Here is a 26,586-nt window from a genome sequence, read left to right as displayed (position 1 = left end):
TTGCTTTGGTCACATTCAAAGTTAACTTAGCCATCCGTTTACTTGTTCAGAATAAACTTTAACTTAATGAATACTTTTAAGGGTTCTTTCAAACAATGTCCAAACTTTTTCCTATGGTTTGATGTCATCCAAACATTGCTTGGTCATTTGCTTACTTGAAAGCATTTATTGATTTGAAAATAATTTCAAACTTTAGGAATGATATTTCAAAGGGGTATTTCGAACAGTGTCCAAAATACAGTAGATTCTGTTGAAAGTCCTTCTGTCCAAATTTATGGTGATGTGCAGGGAGATGGAATTAACCATTTGATTATTCCACCTACTGGTTAGCTCTGATGATTCTTTTATTTCCCACCAACTCTGAAAAAAATCAAGTATGAGTGTGAGAATTAACACAAGCATAGACCATGAAGCAGAGGATGACAACAGAAAGGAAGAGGAAGAGATACCGAGTGATGACAAAAGCATACATGGGGGAGGGGATAAACTTGTAAAAATTCAGCTCCGATCCATGTATTAAGTGCCACAGTGTCACGATCACCAGGCAACCAACAAATACAACTAAGACGAACCTGCCAGTCAGTCTGTCATTCAAGGCCATTTTGGGTTTAAACAAAGAGTGAGTGAGTGAAGGGAAACTTGCATGCCTTAGAGCTGCACAAAATTACATTATTACAAAAGTACACTGCACAATTTATCACATGCCACAAGGATGCTTAACAACTACAATCAGTCCTCTTTTAAAACAGTTTTAAGCTGCTGATGAATTTTAAACCTTTTCTTCACTTAAGAGTTTCTTGTGGTCCATTATAAAGCTTCTTTGATGTCTGAAATGAGTATTTTCTGTGTGCCTTTAACCCTCAATAGTGACCCAGAAACATGTCTCATTTACAGGTTACTTCTCCTGAAATAGCATTCTGCCTGCACACACTATGGATTCAATGTGAAGACTGACTGCACTAGAACATTACAGACTAGTCAAAACCTACAACACAGCTTAAAACATCATGCCACAAAAGCGCACCCACAAATATGATAATCTTGTTATGCAGTTCTGCAGATGCACTTCGATGGTAACAATGAATACAATACCACTACTTAGTACTCACATACCAGAGTTCAGAGCCACCACCAATACCCTGTTGAAATCATGAAATAGGGACTTTACACAGTTTACACAGATGCAGGCAGTCCTCATTTAAAGTGGTCTGATTATTAATTTGCTGAAGAATTAACACCCATTCTGCACTTTTAAGTTGCTCTTGTAATTCACTATAAAGCTGTTTTGAAGTTAAAGATGAGTGATTTTTGTCATTTTAACATCTAAATGATAAGTCAAAAACATGTCTAACATATATCTGTTAAAGCAGCATTTCATCAATAAATATCCTACACTTTAAGTGAGGACTAAGTGTAACTAACTTAATATGTAATAATACCAGTTATGTCTTGCTGGGTACTATATAGTTAAATGCTCTACAGGGTTACTGCATACGTCCTACCTTTATCACACAATCATAAATCATACATTATCAGACTACGAGAGGAGTAAATATATGACTAAATATATCGTTAAGTATTACTGCCATTCTCATTTACTCATCTGAGGTGTAAGGGCCCCAGTCAAGGCTAACACAATCTAATCCTGTACATTAGAGGGTAGATGACCAGACTACACCACCTGGAGTCATTATGTGGTATTTAAAAAAGAAGAAGAAAAAGAAAATCACGTCTTCATGACTACTCTTATACAGGCAGTCACTCCAACTGCAGCATCCAAATCACTAGACCACCAAGTGCCTTAAATATTAATATTTATGAAAATTACCTATTAATTTGTTTTCAAAGGAATTCCAGTAGCACAACAAGAACACTACATTCATTCATTCTCTTTTAAGCCCATGCATGGCAACAACAGCACACTTTTGTAACTGCAGTAAGTCCTATTCATATGTCAGCGATGTGTTCAACTACCGGTATGTCACAACTTTTTTCACACAACTGGCACTGTAAATCTGGACAAACTTGCTATAATAATGCTAATATTAAAATTTTTTGCATTTATTACCACTGTAGATACACTACTCTTTTTAACCTTCTTTCACACAGCTGGACTTATGTGCACATGTATACATTCCCATATTCTGTACAAAACTCCCCGGTCTAGATTATAGCCGCAAGATCATCAAAGTCATAAGTATGCAGAGACTCACAAAAAGATGAGTCTCAATGGAGTTCTGATAAGCTAACAGCACAAATGCCTGTCAAGTATGGTCCTCAAATTATACAGCTGAACTTCAAGAACAAGAATCATGGAATGCCCAAATATATTGCAACTGCCACCAAATAAATAAATAATACAAGGCAAATGAGCTTTGGAAGTAGCAAATGAACTTTTAATATACCTTACTTCATTTATCATGGACTTAATTAAAAAGGACAACAAATATATGAAGACTTACTGTGGTTATTGAAGTGGAGGAACTATTACCAACAACTACCATGCAGCCAACACACAACTAGTCCTAACCTTAAGTCAGGGATGTGTTCCAGGATATCAACCTTTTCCAGACAATCATTACTGAACAGCTGGAGGAAACTGGCATCAGCCTTAAGATAGCAACTGAATTTCAGAATGGAGTGTTTCTATTATTCACCATGGACCTGGTAACAAAAAAGAATGTAAAATAGGTGACCTGTAATTATTATTTACTGTATTGCAACTTTTCCAAACAATACAGAATGAAAATTAAGGGCAATGATAAATCATATTAATAGGTAGTAATGGAAATTCAAGGGGTAATTTTTCAGTACCTAGTGTGTATTAAAGGGCACCAATGGATATGCATCATAGTACATTATAATGGGCTTATTGCAGTCTATCTAGGATACAGAGCTCACCATGTCTGCACGATTAAAGTTGTATCCTTTGAGGCAAAGTTCTAGTTAAATTTTTCTGCACAGGGAGAGGTACAGTACTTTAACTGGAGGTGGGGAGGGGGACAGGTATCAGCTTAAAGAAGTAGCTATGGAATGTTAACAAGGAACTTCTGCATTTACTGTGGCTGCAATTGCAAAAAAGGACACTCCAAAAAGGTAGCAATTAACAAAGGCTTACTGCATTGTACCAAATTACAGTTGAAAAAACAATCACAAAAACAAATGAGTTACTTACTCAATACAACTACACATGTACTACTGTACTATTCATTCAGGGATCAAGTTACCATATGGGTAAGGCTAACCATAAACACTGGAGTAACTCTGTCAATTCAGGACTGGATTACTGTGGGGGCATAGTGTGCACTGTGAAAATGGAAAACTCTGATGTACTTTAACTATGTATTCTCTTTGAAGTTCATCTTAGCATTACAACCTGTCAACATTAGTTTATGAGTTATCCACACGTGGAAATATGCACTTAACAACACATGGATACACAATTCATCGACAAATTTAGAGGCCAAAGGAGAAAAAGTGCCCTGGACCTATGGGGCTGTTAATCCAACCCTGACTCATCTATGACACAGCTGCCACCATGCAAGAATAAATGGCCAAGGAATGCACTTTTGTTGGCTCGGGAAGCTTTCTAGCACCTCTTCCTTAGCAATTTGTTTTTTTGCTAAACTATGTCATGTCCTTTATGCAACACAGACTTCATAAAACAAAAGACATGGGATTAACACATTATATGCAAAAATAAACTAGTAAGGGAGATCTGCTAGTGAGCCACCTTCACTGACAAGAACACAATCCCAAGACAAAAATGCTTTACCAACATTTTGGCTCAGTAAAGACGTAGCCACTCTTTGTTCAGCTTCTCAAAGTCTTCATCTGTAAATACAGACGTTTCTTCCTTCTTATTCTTCCCTCCTTTCCGTCGCTTCCGTGCAATGTCTCGGCTTCCTCCCTTTCTTTCAAGTTCCTTTGCGTGGTGAGTTGTGATCTGTTTGGAGAGGGTGATTATAGTGCAGTATCATCATTCTTATATCATTATCATCATCATCAACATTCTGATTTCCTTTTCCCTACCTAATGATAGGGTAAGACAAAGTCCAAAAAGCATGATAGAGGGAGAACCAGTTACTGAAAGTATGCCCAGTGAAGTGGTCCACTCATTCACTCACCGTTCAAGCCCCAGAAAGCTAATTTTACTCCACAGGTCAAACCATCTTCACCCATAGTACTTGTAGTACTCTCATTCAGCCAGTCCCAAAGAAGGGTGACCATTCCGAACCTTCTAACTATCGTCCAATTGCTTTAACATCCTGTATCTCAAAAGTTTTTGAGTCTATTCTTAACCCTTTAACCGCGGGCATTGTTTTGCCCCGACTGGCCTCTCCCGCGGGGATTCCAGCCAAAATGTAAGCAAAATTTTAAACCTTTATAACTCTGCACAGAATAAATCTAGAGCGAAAAATAAGGTACCATTAGAAAGTACTAACCTTCGGCTTTGCAATGATGTAGGTTTCATGATTTCGTTGACTATCACTGGATGGGCAGTGCCATTAGAAGTGAGCGATCTAAAATCACTATTTTTCGCTCACACACCATTACCTTCACTCACACACCATTACCAAATGCCAACCTCATTCTGATAATAATACTATAAACATATATGAACACTGCACATACGATAAACACCCACTCTGTGTTCACTGAGGCAGGTAAAAGGCACTGTAATTGCCTGCACTTCACTGCCACATCAGCGGTGTTGTAATCACTATTTTTCGCTCACACACTATTACCAAATGCCAACCTCATTCTGATAATAATACTATAAACATATATGAACACTGCACATACGATAAACACCCACTCTGTGTTCACTGAGGCAGGTAAAAGGCACTGTAATTGCCTGCACTTCACTGCCACATCAGCAGTGTTGTGACTCACACAGCTGGACAGATACTGATGCGTGTTTGGTCAGGGGTGCGGTGGGGGGCCCAGGGGGTGGGAGGTGGGGACCCGGGGGGGGGGGGGGGCTGGAGTGAAAGAACTTAATAGCTACTCTCCCTTGAAACAATTGGCGCACGGAAAAAACGCGCGGTATTCAAAATATTCACAAACATTCGAGAATGACACCCGCGGTTTGGTCCAGTTTTTGCAATGTCATTCTGGGATGACACCCGCGGTTAAAGGGTTAATAGAAAAATTTTAAAGCATCTTTCCTATCACAACCTTCTTTCTGATCGTCAGTATGGGTTCCGTCAGGGATGCTCCACAGGCGATCTTCTCACCTACCTTTCAGACTCCTGGTCATCCTCCTTTCGGGACTTTGGCGAAAGCTTTGCCATTGCACTTGATATCTCAAAGGCTTTCGATCGAGTCTGGCATAAATCTTAAATTTCCAAACTGCCCTCTTACGGTCTCTATCCTTCTATCTGTGCCTTCATCTCTAGCTTCCTTTCTGGTCGTTCTATAGCCGCTGTTGTAGATAGCAATCGTTCTTCTCCCAGATCTATTAACAGTGGTGTTCCTCAGGGCTCTGTCCTATCACCAACTCTCTTCCTTTTATTCATCAATGACCTTCTAAGCTGTACATCTAACCCTATCCACTCATATGCTGATGACTCCACCCTTCACCTTTCCATTCGATTCCCACAACGTCCATCTCAGCAGTTACTTCAACAGGCAAGGGATGAGGCTATGGCACACCTAATGTTTGACTTGGCTCATATCTCTGACTGGGGTAAAAATAATCTGGTTGTTTTTAATGCATCAAAGACTCAGTTTTTGCACCTATCAACCCGACAAAATCTTCCACAGGTACACCCATTTATGTTTAATAGAACTCAACTTAATCCTGCATCATCGTTGAACATGCTTGGGGTTTCATTTGCTTGGGACTTGTCTTGGCAAGATCATATTACATCTCTTGTAAAATCTGCTTCCAAGCGATTGGGTGTGCTAAGCCGACTCCATTCCTTCTTTGCCCCTGCACAATTGTTGACTCTATACAGGGGTTTTATCCGCCCCTGTGTGGAGTACAACTCTCATGTGTGGGGAGGCTCCCCACATACAGCTCTTCTCAATAGGGTGGAGTCAAAGGATTTTCGTCTCATTAACTCTCCCCCTCTCACTGACTCCCTTCAACCTCTGTCTCTTCGCTGCAATGTTGCATCTTTATCTCTTTTCTATCGCTACTTCAATGGTCGCTGTTCATCTGAGCTGTCTGCATGCATTCCTCCACTTCTACGACTGGCGCGTAGCACCCGTCTAGCAGCAAACTCTCACCCGTCTTCTGTCCAACTCTCTAATGCAAGAGTTAACCGTTACTCCCAGTCCTTCATTTATGCAACAGGTCAACTCTGGAACTGTCTCCCTCTGTCTGTATTTCCTGCTTCCTATGATCTCCAGTCTTTCAAACGCAGTGTGTCCAGGCATCTCGAAATGAATGGATCTTGAATTTGGCTCTCTCTTGTATTTTGTTTTTCACTTGGAAGGAACAGTTTTGCAGGCTCATTGCCTCTGGTTCCTTCTTCCTCAAAAAAAAAAAAAAAAAAAAAAAAAAAAAAAAAAAGCTATTTGTAGAGAGATAGTGCTGAAAAAAGCGTGTTGCTTCCATGTATGTATGATAAGGGAGCCTAATTACAGTTCAGAGATGTACTTCTCTTGATATTTTTTTGCCTCTTTATGCCACTGGTTTAAATGGTGCATCCACATATTTGGACATGGCACACCAAAACTAAACAAAGAACAATATAAAGCACCACTGTACAGTATAATAAAATGAAAGGACTTAACTGGCTTACCAGGATATATTGTATGTGAGTTCTAAGAATGGAGGAGAAACAAGAGGAAAAGGGATGAGGGTAGGGCAAAGACAAGGAAAGGGGTAAATACCTTGCCAACAAACTCTTCTGGTGCCTTCCTGCGGTCAATTTTCCTCAAAAGCTTGATGTTACTGTCAGTGTTGTCAATATCAATGTGCTTCTTGTACTCTTCCAAAGCATTCACAACCTGCCAAATCAAAGAAAATCAGTCAACATACTTTTTGGTTCACACAGTCCGAAGAGACTACAGTATTTTAATCTCTTCGATAAGAGGCTGTATTTTTTTCACTTTACTCTTGTACTCTCCACACAATGCACTGTACTGTAATTCAGCTCCTGTGGCTTTTCTAACTGAAGGGGTTAGACACTTCCTTAATTAACAATTTTACTAAAAATGTTTGAAGTAATTAAAGAAAAAAAAATCATCATCAAGCTGATGGGCATTAAAACATCTTTGGAATACAAGTTTTTACTGGGAGACTTTTTCTCCATCAAAGCCCAATTTTTTACAAATAATCCTAATTATGAGAGTGTTTTCTAATATATGACAAAATTTTCCATACAACTGTTACTGTTAACCAGGGGAAATGGCAAATCACACTCATATGAAGCACTGGAATTTATAACTCTCTCAACACAGTCACATTTTTATTATCCTTAAAATAACAGTACCATAACTCCTTGCAGTAAGCTGTTTTTTTTAGGATATCCCATCTTTTCTTAAATCTGCAATATAATACTGTATAGACAAATTGCCTATTAAAATTGCATTGCTACCTATAAAGCTGTTTTGCCAGTTTCCCCTAATTTACAGAATGATACACTCCAGGGCTCAAAGTTATCAGACTGAACTTGTATGATTTTCAGCCATAGATGAATCTTTAAAAAGGGAGGCAGAATCAGGAGGTAGGAGAGGCGTGAATGCGGAGGTAAGAGAGTGGGGGGAGGGGGGAGTGAGTGAAGTGCTGGCATTCAGGTTCACTACTTCGGGAATGAGCATGTGTCAATGGCACCACAACAAAAGACAAAAAAAATACTGTATCAAGAAGAAACAATATATTGGGATTGAACATTTTAATAAAATAAAACTGTCTGTAATTAAAACTTAAAGTACATCACCATGCTTGTACATCTAATATTCTACTTAAAAAGAACTTTCTGCTTAAAAGAACTATTTCACTATGAATCTCTAGTGTATGATCAAACAATCAGAACCTGCCTAATATATCTTGGATCTCTCTCTCTCTCTCTCTGTCACACAAGCAGCACCACATCCCTACCTACTCCTGTGTGAAGTGAATACAACAATCATCTGCCATCTATCAATCTCTCTTACCTTGATGCTTCAATCCTATAAAGGGTGGCCACAAACAGCCTCCACATCACACTGTTCTCTTCCATTTGGCTGCCCTCCCTTCAACTTACACTCCCCTCTTTCATGTATCTTTCCACTCAATACCTCCATCTCACCACTGGTCATCCCTTTCCCATTCCCTCCCCACCTCACTGACTTACACTCTCCTAGTCAGTTAGTCATTCATTCTCCTTCCTCTCAGTATGACCATACCATCTCAAATATTTCTCTTAATGCTTTCATACACATTCACTTAACACCACATTGATCTTTCACTCCATTTATTTGTCTCCTTCTCCACTTGAGTCTCCTCTCATATAATGCATCAGCCATACAGACAATAATGCAGGTAATTCAAACCAACATTAGCTATGAACTGTCTACACTGTATGAGTAATTACAGCTTTATATCTAATATTTCATCAAGTACAAAGACCTGTTTATTGTATACAACTACTCATACTTCCACAAAAATATACCAGAGTTTATTTTTAAAATCTCTGAAAGTAGCTAGTGTTATGATTAGTCTCAAAAATTAAGGTAATTGCAGTCTGTTCTTATGACGAGTCAAAGCAATTATTTCTAGTCTATTCTTATAGTGGGTCACAACAAGTCGGCCTATAAATCCACTGCCACTGTTGCAATGGTTAAAAAAAATCATGCACTATGTTAAAAACTGTATTATATACTATTTATAATCCTACTCAGTGGTAAATGGAGGGGCTCACCATCCACTCACTTGATGTAATGCTGCTCTCAGGTGACTGTCCCTTCCTCTCTCCTTTCTTTCTCTTCTGCCTTACTTTCCTCTTCCTTCTGTCTGTGGGCGACTCTACACTGAGTGACAAGCCAAATGGTTTCCTGTACACCAGGACATCATTTACTACGCTGGGAGGTAACCACATAACCATATGGCGCCTGGTGTTTTAGTGGGTAAAAGGTACTCCAATCAGACTAAGCCTGGTGCAGGTTTATATTCAAGCGGTGGTTAGGGTTTACTGCTCATGTAATGCCACTCAGGGATGGGTGAAGCTTGTCACTCTCACTTAAATTTCAGGACCAACTTGCATAGCCCCAGACTCCTATGCTCCTCATATGGCAGCACAAGATTACATGAATGAATGAATGAATGAACAGTTCTACAGGGAATATTTTTATATTTCTCTTAAAACCCATTTTGAGTACAGTTCATCCACCACGACCTGTCACAGACTCCTGTTCTTTTCCACTTGAAATCAGGTGCCTCAACAAAAGAACATGAATATACAATACTGTAAATTGACATCCACTCTGTACCACTTCTTCCTGACTACAGAAGAATCAATCTCTTGTGTAAATTTCCTACTACAATTCACCATTCAAGACAGACATGCCAGATTTACACCAAGGTAAGTGGACACTTCATTAACAAAATGCTTTTCACCCACATTCACAAAGTGAGAGCAGGTATTGTGTTTTAGCTGTGTGTGTGTGTGTGTGTGTGTGTGTGTGTGTGTGTGTGTGCGTGCGCGTGCATGTGTGTGTGTGTGTGTGTAATTCACCGGGTCGGTCAGGATCACTTGATGGTCATGATCGTCAGCTTTTACCCTCCCGGAAGGGAGCAGAGAGCTCATATGGTCCGATCTAAGGGCAAGGCTGTGACCTTCACGTATCCACATACCCGTCCCCTTGCTCAAGGGGGACAGTAACTACCCACTTCGTCAGTGAAACTTTTTGCAACCTGAGCCAGGCACGAACTTCCGTCTAAAAGATGGCAAGTGCGAATGCTACCATTAAGCCAGCGAGCGATGTGTGTGTGTATTTACCTATTTGTATTTACCTATTTGTAGTATACAGGAATTGAGCAATGCTCGTGTTGTCCTGTCTCCATATCCACATTTATCAAGTCTACCTTTACACACATGAATGTTTTTCTCATGCACCACCTCTTTGTCTAAGTCATTCCAAATATTTAAGAATATACCTAATTGTGATATACACGGAATGTACTATGCTCGTGGGTTTCCGTCGCTGTTTCTCAATAAGTCGAATTTAACTTTAAACTCGTTTATGTTTTTAGACTGGACGATCTCTTTGTCCAGGCTATTCCATAAGTCTATACTTCTGTAAGGAAAGCTATATTTCTTGATATCCTTCAAGCAGCTTGACTTTTTCAATTTCATTCCATGTCCTCTTGTTGCTCTCTTATCCCATACAAACAGATCTTCTTTGTCAATTTTATCTACTCCCACCATGGTCCTGAACACCGCAATCATGTCTCCCTCTTTCTCCTTTCCTCTAACGAAGGCAAATCCAGTTTTTCCAGCCTCTCTCTGTATGACAGGTCTGTCAGACTGGGGACCATCTTGGTTGCTGTTCTTTGTATTCTCTCTCAATCTTGTTTATATCTTTCTTTTGTGTGGGGACCACACTACCGCTGCATATTCTAACCAGGGGCGGATCATGGCCACTATCAATTTTTTCATCATTTCCTCATCCATATAATGAAATGCTACTCTTATGTTAGTCAAGAGCTTATAAGTCTCTCCAACTATCTTGTTAATGTGCTTTTCTGGTGACAAACTATCTTGGACCAGCACTCCCAAATCTTTCTCTTCTCTCCTTTTTGTGATTAATTCATTACCCAAAAATAATTCAGTGATGGTCTCCTGGTACTTTTACCCATTTCCAATATTTTACATTTCTTTACATTAAATTTCATTTCCCACGTCCGGCTCCAATTGTGTATCCTATCCAAATCCTCCTGCAGTATTTTACAATCCTCCTCAACCTCTATCTTCCTCAAGATCTTTACATCATCAGCAAACAGACTCGCATAACTGTTCACTCCATCTACCATATCATTTACATAAATCAGGAACATTACTGGCGCCAACACTGAGCCTTGAGGGACTCCACTTGTTACTTCCCTCCATCCAGACATCTTTTCCTTTATTACTGTCCTCATTTGTCTGTCTCTCAAAAAGTCTCTCATCCATTCCAGAAGTTTCCCCTTTAGTCCTCCTATATATTCTAGTTTCCACATTAGTCTTTTATGAGGTACCTTGTCAAAGGCCTTCTCTAAGTCTAAGTACACACAATCCACCCAACCATCTCTCTCCTGTACCACATCAATCGCTCTTGAGTAAAAGCTCAACAAGTTTGAAACACATGACCTTCCACTTCTGAATCCAAACTGACATTCAGCCAAAATATTCATCTCTTCCAGATATTTTATCCATCTGTCTTTCAGGATTCTCTCACACAATTTTGCGACCATGCTGGTTAGAGACACTGGTCTATAATTCAGGGGTTCTTCCCTGTTTCCTCCCTTGTAAATTGGTACCACATTTGCCCTCTTCCATTCTTTTGGCACTTTCCCCTCTTCCAGTGAGCATACAATTAAACTGTGAATTTTATCCGCCAGTTGTTCTCTGCATTCCTTCAGTACCCAATTAGAAATTCCATCAGGTCCTGGGGCTTTCCTTACATCTTGAGTTTCCAGTAATTTATACACTTCCTGCACCTCCACTTTTATATCTTTCATCACCGGAACATTTCTAATCACTCCCTCCCCTTCCACAAGCTCCTTTTCTTTAGTGAAAACTGACTGGAAACGTTTGTTCATTATTTCTGCTTGCATTGCCGCATCATTAAAGACCTCTCCATCTACTTTCAGCTTGGTGATTCCTTCCTTTTGTTTCAGTTTGCCATTAACAAATCTATAAAACAGTTTGGGTTCATCCTTGCATTTGTCAATTATACCTTTTTCAAAATTCCTTTCTTCTTCCCTACGTATTCTTGTGTATTCGTTTCTTGTTCTTTTATATTCTTCCTTTGTTCTGTCGTTACCTCTCTTTCTCCAATTGTTCCACGCCTTATCTCTCTCTTTTTTGGCTATCATACACCTTCTATGTGTGTGTGTGTGTGTGTGTGAGAGAGAGAGAGAGAGAGAGAGAGAGAGAGAGAGAGAGAGAGAGAGAGAGAGATTGTACTCAGGTGTAAATAATCTGAACATTAAACTGACTGTACTGTATAAAGGGGTCCTAATCAAGTGATATTCTACTGATTCAGGTCAACTGATACATCATTCAAAGTGATACTCATACCTGCCAGAAGGCTAAAAACTCTCTCTTCCCAATGAGGGACTCTACAATAACTTAATTACTGTAGTAGTTATTCCCTAGGCAGTCTGGCCGAACAGCACCAAGTCCCTTAGGAAGGTCATGGCCGAGACCGGGCTTTCCCAGAGAGCTCTCAAAGAATGTATGTTGCATTGTTGGCGTAGGTGATTGTGTGCAATGTAATTTAATATGGTAAACACTATAATACTGAATCATGGAAAAGGTCCAACCACATAAAATCTAAATGCCATGCCATTTTTCTGGATGTTACTTGTTTTGAAGTGTTTTTGCATTATCCAATTACAAACGGTGGTAGGTGGTGGCAACCATCATCCATCAATCCATCATCCAGCCCTATGTCACCCAATGAGGAGCATAGGAGCCCGGGGCTAGGCAAGTTGGTCCTGACATTTAAGATGGGAGTAACCAGCCACACTCATCCCTGAGTGGCATTATGTGGGCAATAAACCCCAACAACCCCTTGAATAGAAACCTAAACCGGCTCAATCCGAATGAAGCACCTTAATTACCCACTAAACCACCAGATGCCATAATTTGGTTATATGGTTACCACCCAGTGCAGTAAATGGTTTCCCAGTGTGCAGGAAACCATTAGGTTTGCCACTCAGTGTAGAGTCATCCATAGGCAGAAGGAAGAGGAAAGAATGAAGGAAAGAGAGAAAGAGGGAGTATATGGTCACCCACAGGCAGAAGGAAGAGGAAAGAACGAAGGAAAGAAAGACAGAAGAGGAAGGAAGAATGAGAAGAAAGGGCAGACACCCAAAACAGCACTACAGTACACTGAGTGAGTGGATGGTGAGCGTCCTCACCTACCACTACGTATTTAAGTATGGTACAATTTTTTTGTGTATAGTACTTGTAATTGGGATTTTACAAACCAAAATACTTGTACTTTTGGTTAAGTAAAGCCACCTGAACTTGGACCCAAACATGAATTACTGCTGACATGAAAATAGACACCATGTAAATTATTAAGTACTGTATTCTAATTAGACTAACTGACATTTGGAGTCATTCATGAACAGACCAGTAGCAGGAATGCATACAAATCTGTGCTGCCCCCCCCGCCCCCCACCATTCCATGGGTAAAGGGGGTCCAAATCCAGGCACCTTGATTAATATGGTACTTGATTTTGGCTTAGACTATTCTCCTGACAGGAGGGAATCCAGGGTATTTTGTATTTTGTCCTCTCTCTCTCTCTCTCTATACCAGTATACTGTATATAAAACTTAAAAAAATATTATGTCCTCTCGGAGACCTCTCCTTTTATGGGGGAAAAAAAAAAAAAAAAAAAAAACAAAAAAAAGTCCCCACTCTCCATTTTTGACCAACTTAGAAACAAACATTGGGAGGCCCAGTCGGGCCATCTCTGGCCCCGCCTCATTCTTCTCAACTCATCCAGGAATTTTTGACCAAGCACAACATCTGGCAGGTCCGGCAGGCTCTCTACTCACCAGACATGGCTTCATGCAACTTTAGGTTATTACCTATGCTCAAAACTCCGCTGAAAGGTTCCTGATTTGAGACGAGAGAAGAGATCATGGTGAATGCGACAAAGCACTTGAAGGAGACACTGAAAACCGACTTTGAAAAAAGTTCCAGGCAGTGGAAAGAATCCTGGGATACCTGTGCCAAGTCGGAAAGAACCTACTTTGAGAGGGATTAGTGTCCTAGCTCCACAGGTTAGCTATTTATTTTTTTAGAGCCTACGGTCAGATACTTTTTGAACAGACCTCGTAGACAGACAGATCACTGACAATTATAATGAAGACCTACTGTACATACAATAAGTAACCTGCCTGTTTCTGGATGACCTCTTTCTTTGCATATGAGCATTTCTAATGTCACCCCTGTTCGTGCTTGGCTGTCCTGATGCTGGGTTCCTATGCCATTTACCTTGTCTATCTCTCTGGCTAGTTTTTGGTTTATTCTTGCTGCTGCCAGTTAACCTACTGAGGGGATCCCCAATTTGTGAAGGAATTAGGCTACCTGTACTATATTCCACACCAGCCAACTTGTCTGTAATGCTGCATCCTCTACACCAGGGGTTCTCAACCTGGGGTATGCGTACCCCCAGGGGTACGTGAGAGGAATTTTGGGGGTACGTGACAGGTTTCTCAAAATACTTCAGTTTTGAATAACTTCAAACCTGTTTGTAGAAAGTGGCCTACATGTGCTAGGCTAGATGTGTCCTCCACTAGAACCAGGACACTAAGTGACAACGTTAACAAGGAAACTCTTGGAGTTATGTCATTTGAGAGAAAGCTCTCTTGGACAACACTTGCCACACAACCTTGCAAACCCATAATACAGTAGTCACCCTTGCTCGTTTTCTATCGATCACGTAACTCCTCACGCGTAACGAGCAGGTACCAAAGTGAGACACACTGTTCGCCTCTCACTGTCACCCACTCACCACTCTTCCCTCACTACCCTCACCCTCAGGTTTCCAGTGTATTTGTAGTCTGATTTTTTTTCCTCGTTTAAGTTGTCATGGATTTTGCTTAAGGCTACGAAGTCATGTGCCTGCACTGCAGCCATAATAACTGGTAATGGTTTCCTTCTACATACCGCTGTGAGCAGGGATTCTCAGCACTGTGCTTGATTAAAAACAAGTTACGTTCACGTCTTGCAGTCAAAGACGACATAAGAGTGGCTCTCTCAAAGACTGTGCCGAGGATTGACTTGTTGGCAGCAAAGAAACAGGCCCAACCATCTCACTGAATTAGTATATACTGTACTTGTATTTTAATGCAGTCACACACACTGACTTCCCTATGAGTAAGTAACTAGTTACTAATAACTAGTTGCGAGGCTTAACAATCAACATTAGTTCGCAGTCAGTGGAACACAAAGCCTTAATTCTATTTTGTTACTTTTTTCATGCTAGTGACACTAGTCACGCACACTGTAATTTCCCCATTAGTAACTAGTTATAAGCTGTATATAGCACCACTACCTCACAGTCACAGTTATTGGAAAAATGTGTCTGATTTAGTACTGTTTTATTATTATTTTTATGCTATTCACACACACAATGACTTACCTATCACTGTTACTAGTTACAAGTTGCAACTAGCTGCAAGCAGCACTAGTTCACTGTCACAATGAACGAAAACTGTCTGTTATAGTTCTGTTTTAGTAAATGTACTGCATGCTAGCACCCAGTCACATAGTGTTTCCCTATGACAGTAACTAGTTCCTATCAACACTACCTCATAGTGACATACTCACATTAACTGAAAAGTTTGTCTGCTCCACATATATAACACAATTTAAACTTAATAAACTAAGTCAATAAACCATGCATTTTTTTTTACCCTTCCTGATGCTGCATTGTGGGTAAGGGGTACGTGACCAATACTGAAAGACTTCAAGGGGTACATAAGATTAAAAAGGTTGAGAACCCCTGCTCTACACCAATGTCTGTGAATCATGGAGGGTGAGTGTGAAATTCACAATGTGATAAGATCACCATTTTATCAACAGGAACAGAAGCAAATTACTTTACCCAGTTAGAAATGACTGTTAGGAACATGTATGATGCAACAGACACGTTGGCTGGCATGGAGTATAACGGGTGTATCTAACCTCAGTTTGAAAAGTTTATCTTCGAGATGAATAAACTTTTCTGTAAACAGAAAAAAAAAAAATGGGGGGGGGGGGGGGGATGAAGGGGAGAAAAATAAGTAAATAAACATCACCATACTGTACATGACATGCCTGTTTCTGGATGATTTGCTTCTTTGCCTCAGATCGTTTCTCTTGTTGCCGCTGTTTCTGCTTAGCTGCTTTGCGTATGCCCTGCCGCTGGGTTCCTACACCACCTGCCTTGCCTCTGTCTTTGCTTTCTTTCTTATTCTGGGTCTCTGCTGCAATACCAACGTTTATTTTAATACCAGTATCTTTAAAAAATATATATACTGTATATATGGGCAAGTGTGGAAGTGTTCTTGGAAAAGCCTGAGAGAAGTGTGTGTGTGTTTTTGACTGGAGAAATTAATGGGCAACAGATAGGGTGGTTGGACAGTGGGAAGTATCAACTGATATAAGAACATAAGAAGAAAGGATAACTGCAGTATGCCTGTTGGCCCATGCTAGGCAGCTCCTAGAAGTGGATAGGAATGGGAGTGCCCTGGTGGACATCTGTGCAGGGGAGGACTTGACAATCGCCAATAACATTTTCAGGCACACTATAATCCACAGACTGTTGTTGCTCAGCACCGGTCATGCTTGATCCGGCAAACCCGTTAACTGCTGGTAATGAAAGCACCTCCACTTGCTTACAGCTTGAATCCACCTTGCCAGCGCTATGGCATCGAAAGTACAGTAATACTGTACTCTGAGATGGTTTGGCCATGTGGAGAGGATGACGAATGAGCGACGGACTGGAAGGGTGTATTTGTGTGAGGTGGAGGGGAGGAGGGGGAAGGGGAGACCAAGGATGAGATGGAAGGATATACAGTAAACCCTCGATATAGCGAACTAATTGGGGGTACGGGTGGGTCGCCATATCCGAAAGTTCGCTACAGTATATGCGAGGGGTTCGGTATTTCCGAACTCAGTTTGCTACATGAGGGGAGCTGTTTGTTCCTACGTGCTCAAACATAACCTAAACTAACTCTATGAAGTTTTACAAGGCGAATTCAATGGTTTAGGATGTTGTACATGTAAATACAATACCAGTACTGTATGAAGCTGTACATATAAATAAGAATACAGTATAATGTAGTAGTTATAGTCCACTTACTGTGCCAGGAAGGGATTCTGCTGAAGTACACTTACTGTGCCAGGTGGGGATGCTGTTGTCACCGTGGGCTGAATTTTGAACTTCCCCCACATTTTGTGACCATTGTTTTCAACTTCCAGGGGAAGCTCAGTTGCGATTTGGTTGTTCGCCATTTCCAAAATTCGCAATATTGGAGTTCGTTATATCGAGGGTTTACTGTATATGAGAGACGTGTGCAAGCTGAAGGGAAGGCAGACAAATGACAGATGACTGGGAAATTGTGGAGGCAATTTGTTTGTGGCCACCCCTACAGGATTAGGTTTAATTTTCCTTTGTTGCATCCACATCCATCGATTACTTCAGTGTCCTCTATTACATTACATCAAATAAGGGGAGTCTTCTCAGTGGAACTTCCGTTGCAAATGAGTCTTCAGGGGTTTCAATATTGTCCTGTTGAGTTAAGTAATTTCTCCAATCATTATGCATCACCTTCACCCTGCAATAGCTCCCATCCCCCTGTGGTGCCAAGGAAGATGAAGAGGCCCAAACTACATCTACGCCCTAAGGTACGCTGTTTTTCAAGGTCTGAGTGGCTTTCAAGGTTAAGCTCTGGTTGGTTAATGACATGAGGGGGGGTCTGAGGAGTAAAGCATCCCCAGTTAGGACAAGGTTAGGTCTAGTCTGCTTATGACAGGTTATGGTAGTCAGGGTTGGTTTGGTTCAATTTGGGTGAGTTTTCATGTATTTCAATTAATGTGGATTTTATTCCTTATCTGACTTCACGTAATGTATCTTAAGCAATTTTGCTGATTTCATTTCACACAGTATTTGACTTCACACTCCTGTAGAGGTAGGAGTCATTTGCGACAAAATTATCTCAAAATCAATCAGAGTACATTAACCCACCGCATGCCAGTGCCGTTTTAAAACAGTCTGACATAATTCTGCGGACAGTGCCAGTGCTGTTTTAAAATTGTTTAAAATAAAAAACTTCACTGTGACCGCATTTTTCAAGACTCCCGGGTAAAAATTGGCAGGCATGTAAGGTAACTGTTCCTCTGCCATCCCCCAGGCTGTCAAGGCCATACACTCCCTCCCTCCCCCCCTCATGCTCGCTCCGCCTCACTCTGCCTGTGTGCCTCACCCAGTGCTGTACATAATGAAGGTATTTTGTAAATATTTTCATGTACGTGAAGTTGTGAATATTTTCTTGTAAGTGTAGGGACTATATAGTGAAGTCAAGTTGTAAATACCTTCTTGTAAGTGCCAGGACTGTACATAATGAAGTCAGGTTGTTCCTATCTTCAAGTAAGTGTAGGATAATGCATTCAGTGAGAAAGACAAGCAAACTGTGATAGCTATAATAAGTAATCAGAAAAGTGTACTGAACATCGCTATACCTTACCAGCATAAATACCTGAGTATACCTTACACAGAAAACGGCTCTCTCATACGTGGTGAGCGTGAGAGAGCGGCTATACCTGTACGCAAGTATGAAGGACTCAATAAAACTCATTTTTGAGCCTCGGTGAGCATTTTAATGGCGAAATTCATTGTTTCCACATCAAAATCTATTATAGCCAAAAAAAAAAAAAAAGTTTAAAATGGCTGGCACTGGGGTGACCATAGGGCTAAAAATAGCCGGCATGCAGCGGGTTAAAAATTCTTATTAAAAAAAAGTAAAAACTGAAAGAAAATTAAACCAAAAGCAGCTTAACTCAGGGAGAAGGGGTAGTTAAGGCCTCTTCCACTGCCATGGCACCGCTGGAGAGGGAAGCTATCACAAGGTGAAGGTCATGTGTCACAACAAGAGAAATTACTTAGAGGACAATACTGAAACCTCCATAAACATGGACTTGCAATGGAAATGCCATTGAAAAGACTCCCCCCCCCCTTAAACGGGAGATATAAAGATACACAGCACACTGAAATAACCAACAGACGTGGGTACAGTAGAGGAAAATAATTCCCAAGATTAAGGCAGTAGGCAATAAACAGTGAAACTACAGTATACAGTATGTTAGTTTTTTCCAGCATGAGATTGGTTGTAAAGGTAAAAATTTAACAGCACTGTAAATACTAAACTGGCAAACCAAGTGGCAGCTTATGAGGAATTAAAGTTACTGTGAGACTTCTCATGTCCTGGAAGTCAGTGGAGTACATGGTTTTAACATTTCTAGAAACATGGAGGTTTAAAGGGTGGAGGCAGCACGAGGTGCTCGCTTCATGCTGTCAGGTGAAGCCAGCTGCTGGCGTGTCCACCATATTGTTGTAGGCTTACTTGCTCCAGGCAGCTACCCGCCCCATACTATTATTACTATACTCTGTCCAAGTTGGTTTGAAGGTAAATGTTCCACCTCTGGGATTTGACGTCAAAATCACTCCACCTACAGTCCACTATGATTGGCACACACACACACACACACACACACACACACACACACACACACACACACACACTTCAGACTGAATCAGATCGTGTCTTGCCCTGACTCAACACTCTCACCCTCTTATTTATACTCCGTACAATATCCACGATAAACAAACTCTCTCTCTCTCTCGAGCAAAAAAAAGAAACATAAGAGGGGTACTGATAAAGGATTTGATGTAGAGATAAGTTTCATAATAAATAAGGAAGAGGGAAGTTAAAATGAAAGGCAGCCAAGAGTGTGTGTGACCTGAGGAGGGAGGCTAATTCTCAAGGGACAATATACAGTATTCTGGTGTGTGTGTGTGTATGTGTGTGTATTTACCTATTTGTAGTATACAGGAATTGAGCAATGCTCGTGTTGTCCTGTCTCCATATCCACATTTATCAAGTCTACCTTTACACACATGAATGTTTTTCTCATGCACCACCTCTTCGTCTAAGTCGTTCCAAATATTTAAGTATTTACCTAATACACCTAATTGTGATGTACATGGAATGTACTATGCTCGTGGGTTTCCGTCGCTGTTTCTCAATAAGTCGAATTTAGCTTTAAACTCGTTTAAGTTTTTAGACTGGACGATCTCTTTGTCCAGGCTATTTCATAAGTCTATACTTCTGTAAGGAAAGCTATATTTCTTGATATCCTTCAAGCAGCATGACTTTTTCAATTTCATTCCGTGTCCTCTTGTTGCTCTCTTATCCCATACAAACAGATCTTCTTTGTCAATTTTATCTACTCCCACCATGGTCCTGAACACCGCAATCATGTCTCCCCTCTTTCTCCTTTCCTCTAAGGAAGGCAAATCCAGTTTTTCCAGCCTCTCTCTGTATGACAGGTCTGTCAGACTGGGGACCATCTTGGTTGCTGTTCTTTGTATTCTCTCAATCTTGTTTATATCTTTCTTTTTGTGTGGGCACCACACTACCGCTGCATATTCTAACCTGGGGCGGATCATGGCCACTATCAATTTTTTTCATTTCCTCAATTCATGTGTGTGTGTGTGTGTGTGTGTGTGTGTGTGTGTGTGTGTGTGTGTGTGTGTGTGTGTGTGTGTGTGTGTGTGTGTGCGCGCGCGCGCGTGCGCGCGCGTCCTCTCTCTATCATACTCCAGGACTCATACACTTTGTTCCAAGTCAATAAAGTCATTACCAGTAACCTATATGCAATCCCTCCACTTCCATTGTTCTTTCACCCTATTTTTATTTTCTCTCAGCTTTTCGCCCCTTTCATTGTCTCTTAAACGTAGCGTACCAGCATACAGCGCCTCATTCTTTTCGTCCTGTCCTCTTCCATCACTCCTCTTGTCAGAACTCTCTCTCTCTCTACATATATTTATATATATGAATGTATGTATGTATGTATGTTTTTGCTTACATTCTGTCATGGTGTGTTGAGAGAGAGAGAGAGAGAGAGAGAGAGAGAGAGAGAGAGAGAGAGAGCAATGGAGGGAAGAAAGGGGTTTAGGAGTGGCATGTATGGACAGGTGGGTCTTGTGACCTGTGATTCCCTTCAGCCCTCCATAAAAATCCCCTGGGATGTGAGTGCAGTGTGAGCCTCTTGGCTGGCTTTCATTTTAACTTCCCTCTTCCTTATGTATTATGAAACTTATCTCTACATCAAATCCTTTATCAATACCCCTCTTATGTTTCCTTTTTTCACTTAGAGAGAGAGAGAGAGAGAGAGAGAGATTATATTGTTTATCGTGGATATTGTACAGAGTATATACAAGAGGGTGGAAGCATTGAGTCAGGGCAAGACATGATATGATTCAGTCTGAAGTGTGTGTGTGTGTGTGTGTGTGTGTGTGTATTTACCTATTTGCCTATTTGTATTTACCTATTTGAAGTATACAGGAATTGAGCAATGCTCGTGTTGTCCTGTCTCCATTTCCACATTTATCTAATCTACCTTTACACACATGAATGTTTTTCTCCTGCACAGCCTTTTCGTCTAAGTTGTTCCGAATACTTATGTACATGTATTTACCTAATATACCTAATTGTGATACACACGAAATGTGCTATGCTCGTGGGTTCCCGTCGCTGTTTCTCAATAAGTCAAATTTAGCTTTAAACTCGTTTAAGTTTTTAGACTGGACAACCTCTTTGTCCAGGCTATTCCATAAGTCTATACTTCTGTAAGGAAAGCTATATTTCTTGATATCCTTCAAGCAGCTTGACTTTTTCAATTTCATTCCATGTCCTCTTGTTGCTCTCTTATCCCATAAAAACAGATCTTCTTTGTCAATTTTATCTACTCCCCCATGGTCCTGAATACTGCAATCATGTCTCCCCTCTTTCTCCTTTCCTCTAAGGAAGGCAAATCCAGCTTTTCCAGCCTCTCTCTGTATGACAGATTGCCAGACTGGGGACCATCTTGGTTGCTGTTCCTTGTATTCTCTCAATTTTGTTTATATCTTTCTTTTTGTGTGGGGACCACACTACCGCTGCATATTCTAACCTGGGGTGGATCATGGCCACTATCAATTTTTTCATCATCTCCTCATCCATATAATGAAATGCTACTCTTATATTAGTCGAGTTTATAAGTCTCTCCAATTATCTTGTTAATGTGCTTTTCTGGTGACAAACTATCTTGGACCAGCACTCCCAAATCTTTCTCTTCTCCCATTTTTGTGATTAATTCATTACCCAACGAATAATTCTGTGATGGCCTCCTGGTACTTTTACCCATTTCCAATAATTTACATTTCTTTACATTAAATTTCATTTCCCACATCCAGCTCCAATCATGTATCCTATCCAGATCCTCCTGCAGCATTTTACAATCCTCCTCAACCTCTACCTTTCTCAAGATCTTTACATCATCAGCAAACAGACTTGCATAACTGTTCACTCCATCTACCATATCATTTATGTTAATCAGGAACATTACTGGTGCCAGCACCGAGCCTTGAGGGACTCCACTTGTTACTTCCCTCCATCCAGACATCCTATCCTTTATTACTGTCCTCATTTGTCTGTCTCTCAAAAAGTCTCTCATCCATTCCAGGTGTTTCCCCTTCAGTCCTCCTATATATTCTAGTTTCCACATTAGTCTCTTGTGAGGTACCTTGTCAAAGGCCTTCTCTAAGCCAAAGTACACACAATCCACCCAACCATCTCTCTCCTGTACCACGTCAATCGCTCGAGTAAAAGCTCAACAAGCTGGAAACACATGACCTTCCATTTCTGAATACAAACTGACATTCAGCCAAAATATTCATCTCTTCTAGATATTTTTCCATCTGTCTTTTAGGATTCTCCCATACAATTTTGTGACCATGCTGGTTAGAGACACTGGTCTATAATTCTGGGGTTCTTCCCTGTTTCCTCCCTTATAAATTGGTACCACATTTGCCCTCTTCCATTCTTGTGGCACTTTCCCCTCTTCCAGAGAACACACGATTAAACTGTGAATTTTATCTGCCAGTTGTTCTCTGCATTCCTTCAGTACCCAATTAGAAATTCCATCAGGTCCTGGGGCTTTCCTTACATCTTGAGTTTCCAGTAATTTATACACTTCCTGTACCTCCACTTTTATATCTTTTATCACCGGTACATTTCTAATCACTCTCTCCCTTTCCAAAAACTCTTTTTCATTAGTGAAAACCAATTGGAAACATTTGTTCATTATTTCTGCTTGTACTGCTGCATCTTTATAGACCTCTCCTTCTACTTTCAGTTTGGTGATTCCTTCCTTTTGTTTCAGTTTGCCATTAACAAATCTATAATATAGTTTGGGTTCATCCTTGCATTTGTCTATCATACCTTTTTCAAAATTCCTTTCTTTTTCTCTACGTATTCTTGTGTATTAATTTCTAATTCTTTTATATTCTTCCTTTGTTCTCTTGTTACCTCTCTTTCTCCAGTTGTTCCACGCCTTATCTCTCTCTTTTTTTTTCTATCATACACCTTCTATTAAACCACTCCATTTTCCTGTTTTCTTTCCCTCTTACTCGGTACAAATTTTTCCACTCCCAAATTATAAAGGTCTAGAAAGATATCTCACTTCCTCTATATCTCTCTTGTTTCTCCGAATTTTCTCCAATCCGCATCTTCAAAAATTTTTCTCAGTCCTGTGTGTGTGTGTGTGTACATGACTGTCACCCCACCAGCCAATCATAGTGGACTGTAGGTGGAGCGATTTTGATGTCAAATCCCAGAGGTGGAGCATTTACCTTAAAACCAACTTGGACAGAGTATAGTTTTACTGCCCACATTCATTTACATTATTCATTTAGCTGTTTAAATGAAATAATGACCTTACTGTGATCCATTTACTGCATGCTATGACTACATTAACATGAACTTTTCACTGACATTAGCTCTACAACCCACTGAATAACAGTAGCTTATTCATTGCAGTTCTCCTCTTGATCCCTTAAAGAGATGATTGTCGTGCAGTGAACTGTTTACCAGCATAGTTGTATCTTACCTGGAGATATGTCTCTGTTACTGCTTTGATTAACAACACAAGATGATTCTTTAAAGGGTCACTGTCTGACATATGTACTGTCAAGCTTGGAAATACAGATCTGTCTAAGCACTCTGATAAGACGTAAGTTACTATCTATCTTTCTATTGTCAGACGCCTCAATCCCGTACGGGGTGGCATAAGTTACAACGTTGTGATAATTTTTCCTTGAAAGCTCTGCATAGGAGTGTATTTGTTTAGCATGCAATGTTTTTTCTCTGAATATCTTTTCACTTAAGCAACATATATCCATGACATCTTTTGAGGGGAATGACAGGTTTCCTTTGTTTTTCTTAATAATCAGTGCTTGAGAATTAGCACAGCTTTTGGTAAACAGTGCACTGCAGCAACGTTCACACTTCAAAGATCTGTTAAGTTTCATTGATACAAATCCTGCTATCAGTATGTATGCAACAATTTTTTCAGAATATGGTGATAGCATAGAAGAAACACTGTCACCATTTTTCGGTATAACTTTAGAAGTAACCAATGTTACCAATTTTCATTATATTACATCCCTGAACTATTCTAACAAAGACTTACCTTTTAAGCCTAGTTTGAGTTGGGCGAGCAAATTTTGTAGGGGTAGGCATATAGTGGCTTAAGTTAGGCTGTCGCTCAGTAACGGATGAATGTTGCGCCATATTGGCTGGGGCAGGTGTGTGCATTTGGTCTATGTCAGGCCCTACATTAGGCCTAGGTTAGGTTAGGTTAGGTTTGTTTGGGTTAGTTTAATGCAAAGTAGTGTGTTTTTAATTAATCTTGATCTTGATTTTGGGGGATAAACCCACTTTTGGAAATCTTACTCAAAATTCCAAAAGGGGGATTTTCCCCCCAAAATGAGGGTCAAAACTAATTAAAGCACAGTATTTTGGGTATAACTTCAGAAGTAACCAACGTTACTGATTTTCATCCCTGTAAAACAATTAACTCTAAGCCCTTGGCCACCCCGTGTGGGATACATGGCGTCTGGCAATGAATGAATGAAACGTCCCTGAACTATTCTAACCAAGACTTACCTTTTAAGGCTAGTTTGAGTTGGGGGAGCTAATTTTGTATGGGTCGTCATATAGTGGCTTAGGTTAGGCTATCTCTCAGTAGCAGATGAATGTCGCGCCATATTGGCTGGTGCAGGAATGTGCACTCAGTCTATGTCAGGCACTAGGTTAGGCTTAGGTTAGGTTAGGTTAGTTTAATGCAGAATAGTGTGTTCTCAATTAATTTTGATCTTAATTTGGGGGGATAAACCCACTTTTGGAAATCTTACTCAAAATTACAAAAGGGGGATTTTCCCCAAAAAATGAAGGTCAAAACTACTTAAAACACGGTATTTTGCATTGGAAACCATAAAAATAATAAAAAAAAACTTTGGTTACTTCTAAAACTTTACCGTATTTTGCATTGGAAACCATAAAAATAATAATAAAAGAAAACGTTGGTTACTTCTAAAAATTTACCCATTTTTCATTCCCAATACATCATAATTATCTGTGTAAGACACTCATCATCATCATCAGCTAGAGGTCTGCTTTTGTCCACAGAAGTATTGATCACTCTACTTGACGGAACATCGGCATTTATGTGACTTAGACAATTATTAAAAGCCATCAAAATTGGTATATTCTCTAAGGCTAAGCAGTTTCATCATGACTTCCTCAATGTCAATGTGAAGCATTACTCTCTTATAGGCTGCTGTGAACTGGCGAGCTGAAGGATTATTGTTGCATCCTCCCATACTTCTGATTTTGCCAAAAAAAAAAAAAAAGTTCAATGTGATCCTGGCTCATTTTATAAGCTAAGAAACAGTTTGGATCTGGCTTTGGGGAAATTATTAGCATCTCATTAATCTTCTGGAGACTCGCAACAAACTAGAAATCCCCCAAATCCTGCAGCTAACTGAAATCTAAACCTCCTTGAGCCTAGCCCTGACATGCACTGACGCACCTTAAGCCTACAACAATATGGTGACCGGTCAGGTCACTAGGCTTCACTCATCCCACCTGACATTGCCTCCACCCTTTAAACCTCCTTAGCTAGAAACTACTCCTGGGCTGAAATTGTCCAAAAAATTTTATCAGTTTTAGTCAATCACGTCCTCTCCATCAGGCTAGTTTGGTTAGCTTGGTTAGATCTGATAAGGTTAAATATTTAGAATAAGTTAGATCAGTTAACTTTTGATAGGTTTGGTTAAAAAAAAAACAAAAAAAAAAAAACGTGACGGTCCAAAACTGCATATTTACAATCCTCTGATGGTAGTGAGAACATAATACCAGTTGTAAATATTGTTATTGCAATTTCTACCAGCAGATGCTTAAAATCACCGGTTCACCTGGAATAAAATATTAAGCAATTTACTCTAGGCTCATACGTACATTAAAATTTGACATGGCCTACCGTAAGTTTCCCTTGGTCACATAAAAACCGTCTAACGTTAATTGAAATATGATGGAATAATCGAAATTTTGGCTGCCACTGTTAATATCCTCACGTGCTAAATGTTAATGACCCACGATTACCATGAGCTCAGTAATTTACCACACAAAGATTAATTTACCTGGCAACTCTGCATCAAACAGCTCCAAGGCCCTGTCAACGAGTGACCAGGACATCTCAGCCTTGACCTCAACTCTGATAATTCACTATATCAATGAATCCATGATAATTTAATCAGTGAAGCAACCCCACCACACGACA

The 26,586-nt window shown here is 40.2% G+C and overlaps 1 protein-coding gene across 1 annotated transcript; it reads right to left on the bottom strand.

Moving 5' to 3' along the window:
- LOC145409631 (uncharacterized) lies at nucleotides 1–26,586 on the bottom strand. Its single transcript, XM_080279983.1, has 5 exons — nucleotides 26,447–26,586; nucleotides 15,979–16,127; nucleotides 6,847–6,963; nucleotides 3,780–3,946; nucleotides 1–360 (listed from the first exon to the last, which is right to left on the bottom strand). The coding sequence occupies exons 1-4, from the start codon at nucleotides 26,499–26,501 to the stop codon at nucleotides 3,788–3,790; spliced, it is 480 nt and encodes a 159-aa protein (XP_080136109.1). The 5' UTR covers nucleotides 26,502–26,586; the 3' UTR covers nucleotides 1–360; nucleotides 3,780–3,787.

Source organism: Coenobita brevimanus, chromosome 82 (assembly GCF_032717465.1).
Source record: "Coenobita brevimanus isolate Jiangsu-jjx chromosome 82, ASM3271746v2, whole genome shotgun sequence".
In the NCBI taxonomy this organism is placed as follows: Eukaryota; Metazoa; Arthropoda; class Malacostraca; order Decapoda; family Coenobitidae; genus Coenobita; species Coenobita brevimanus.
Note: the sequence above shows the minus strand (reverse complement) of the source record. Positions and strands in the feature narration are given on the sequence as shown.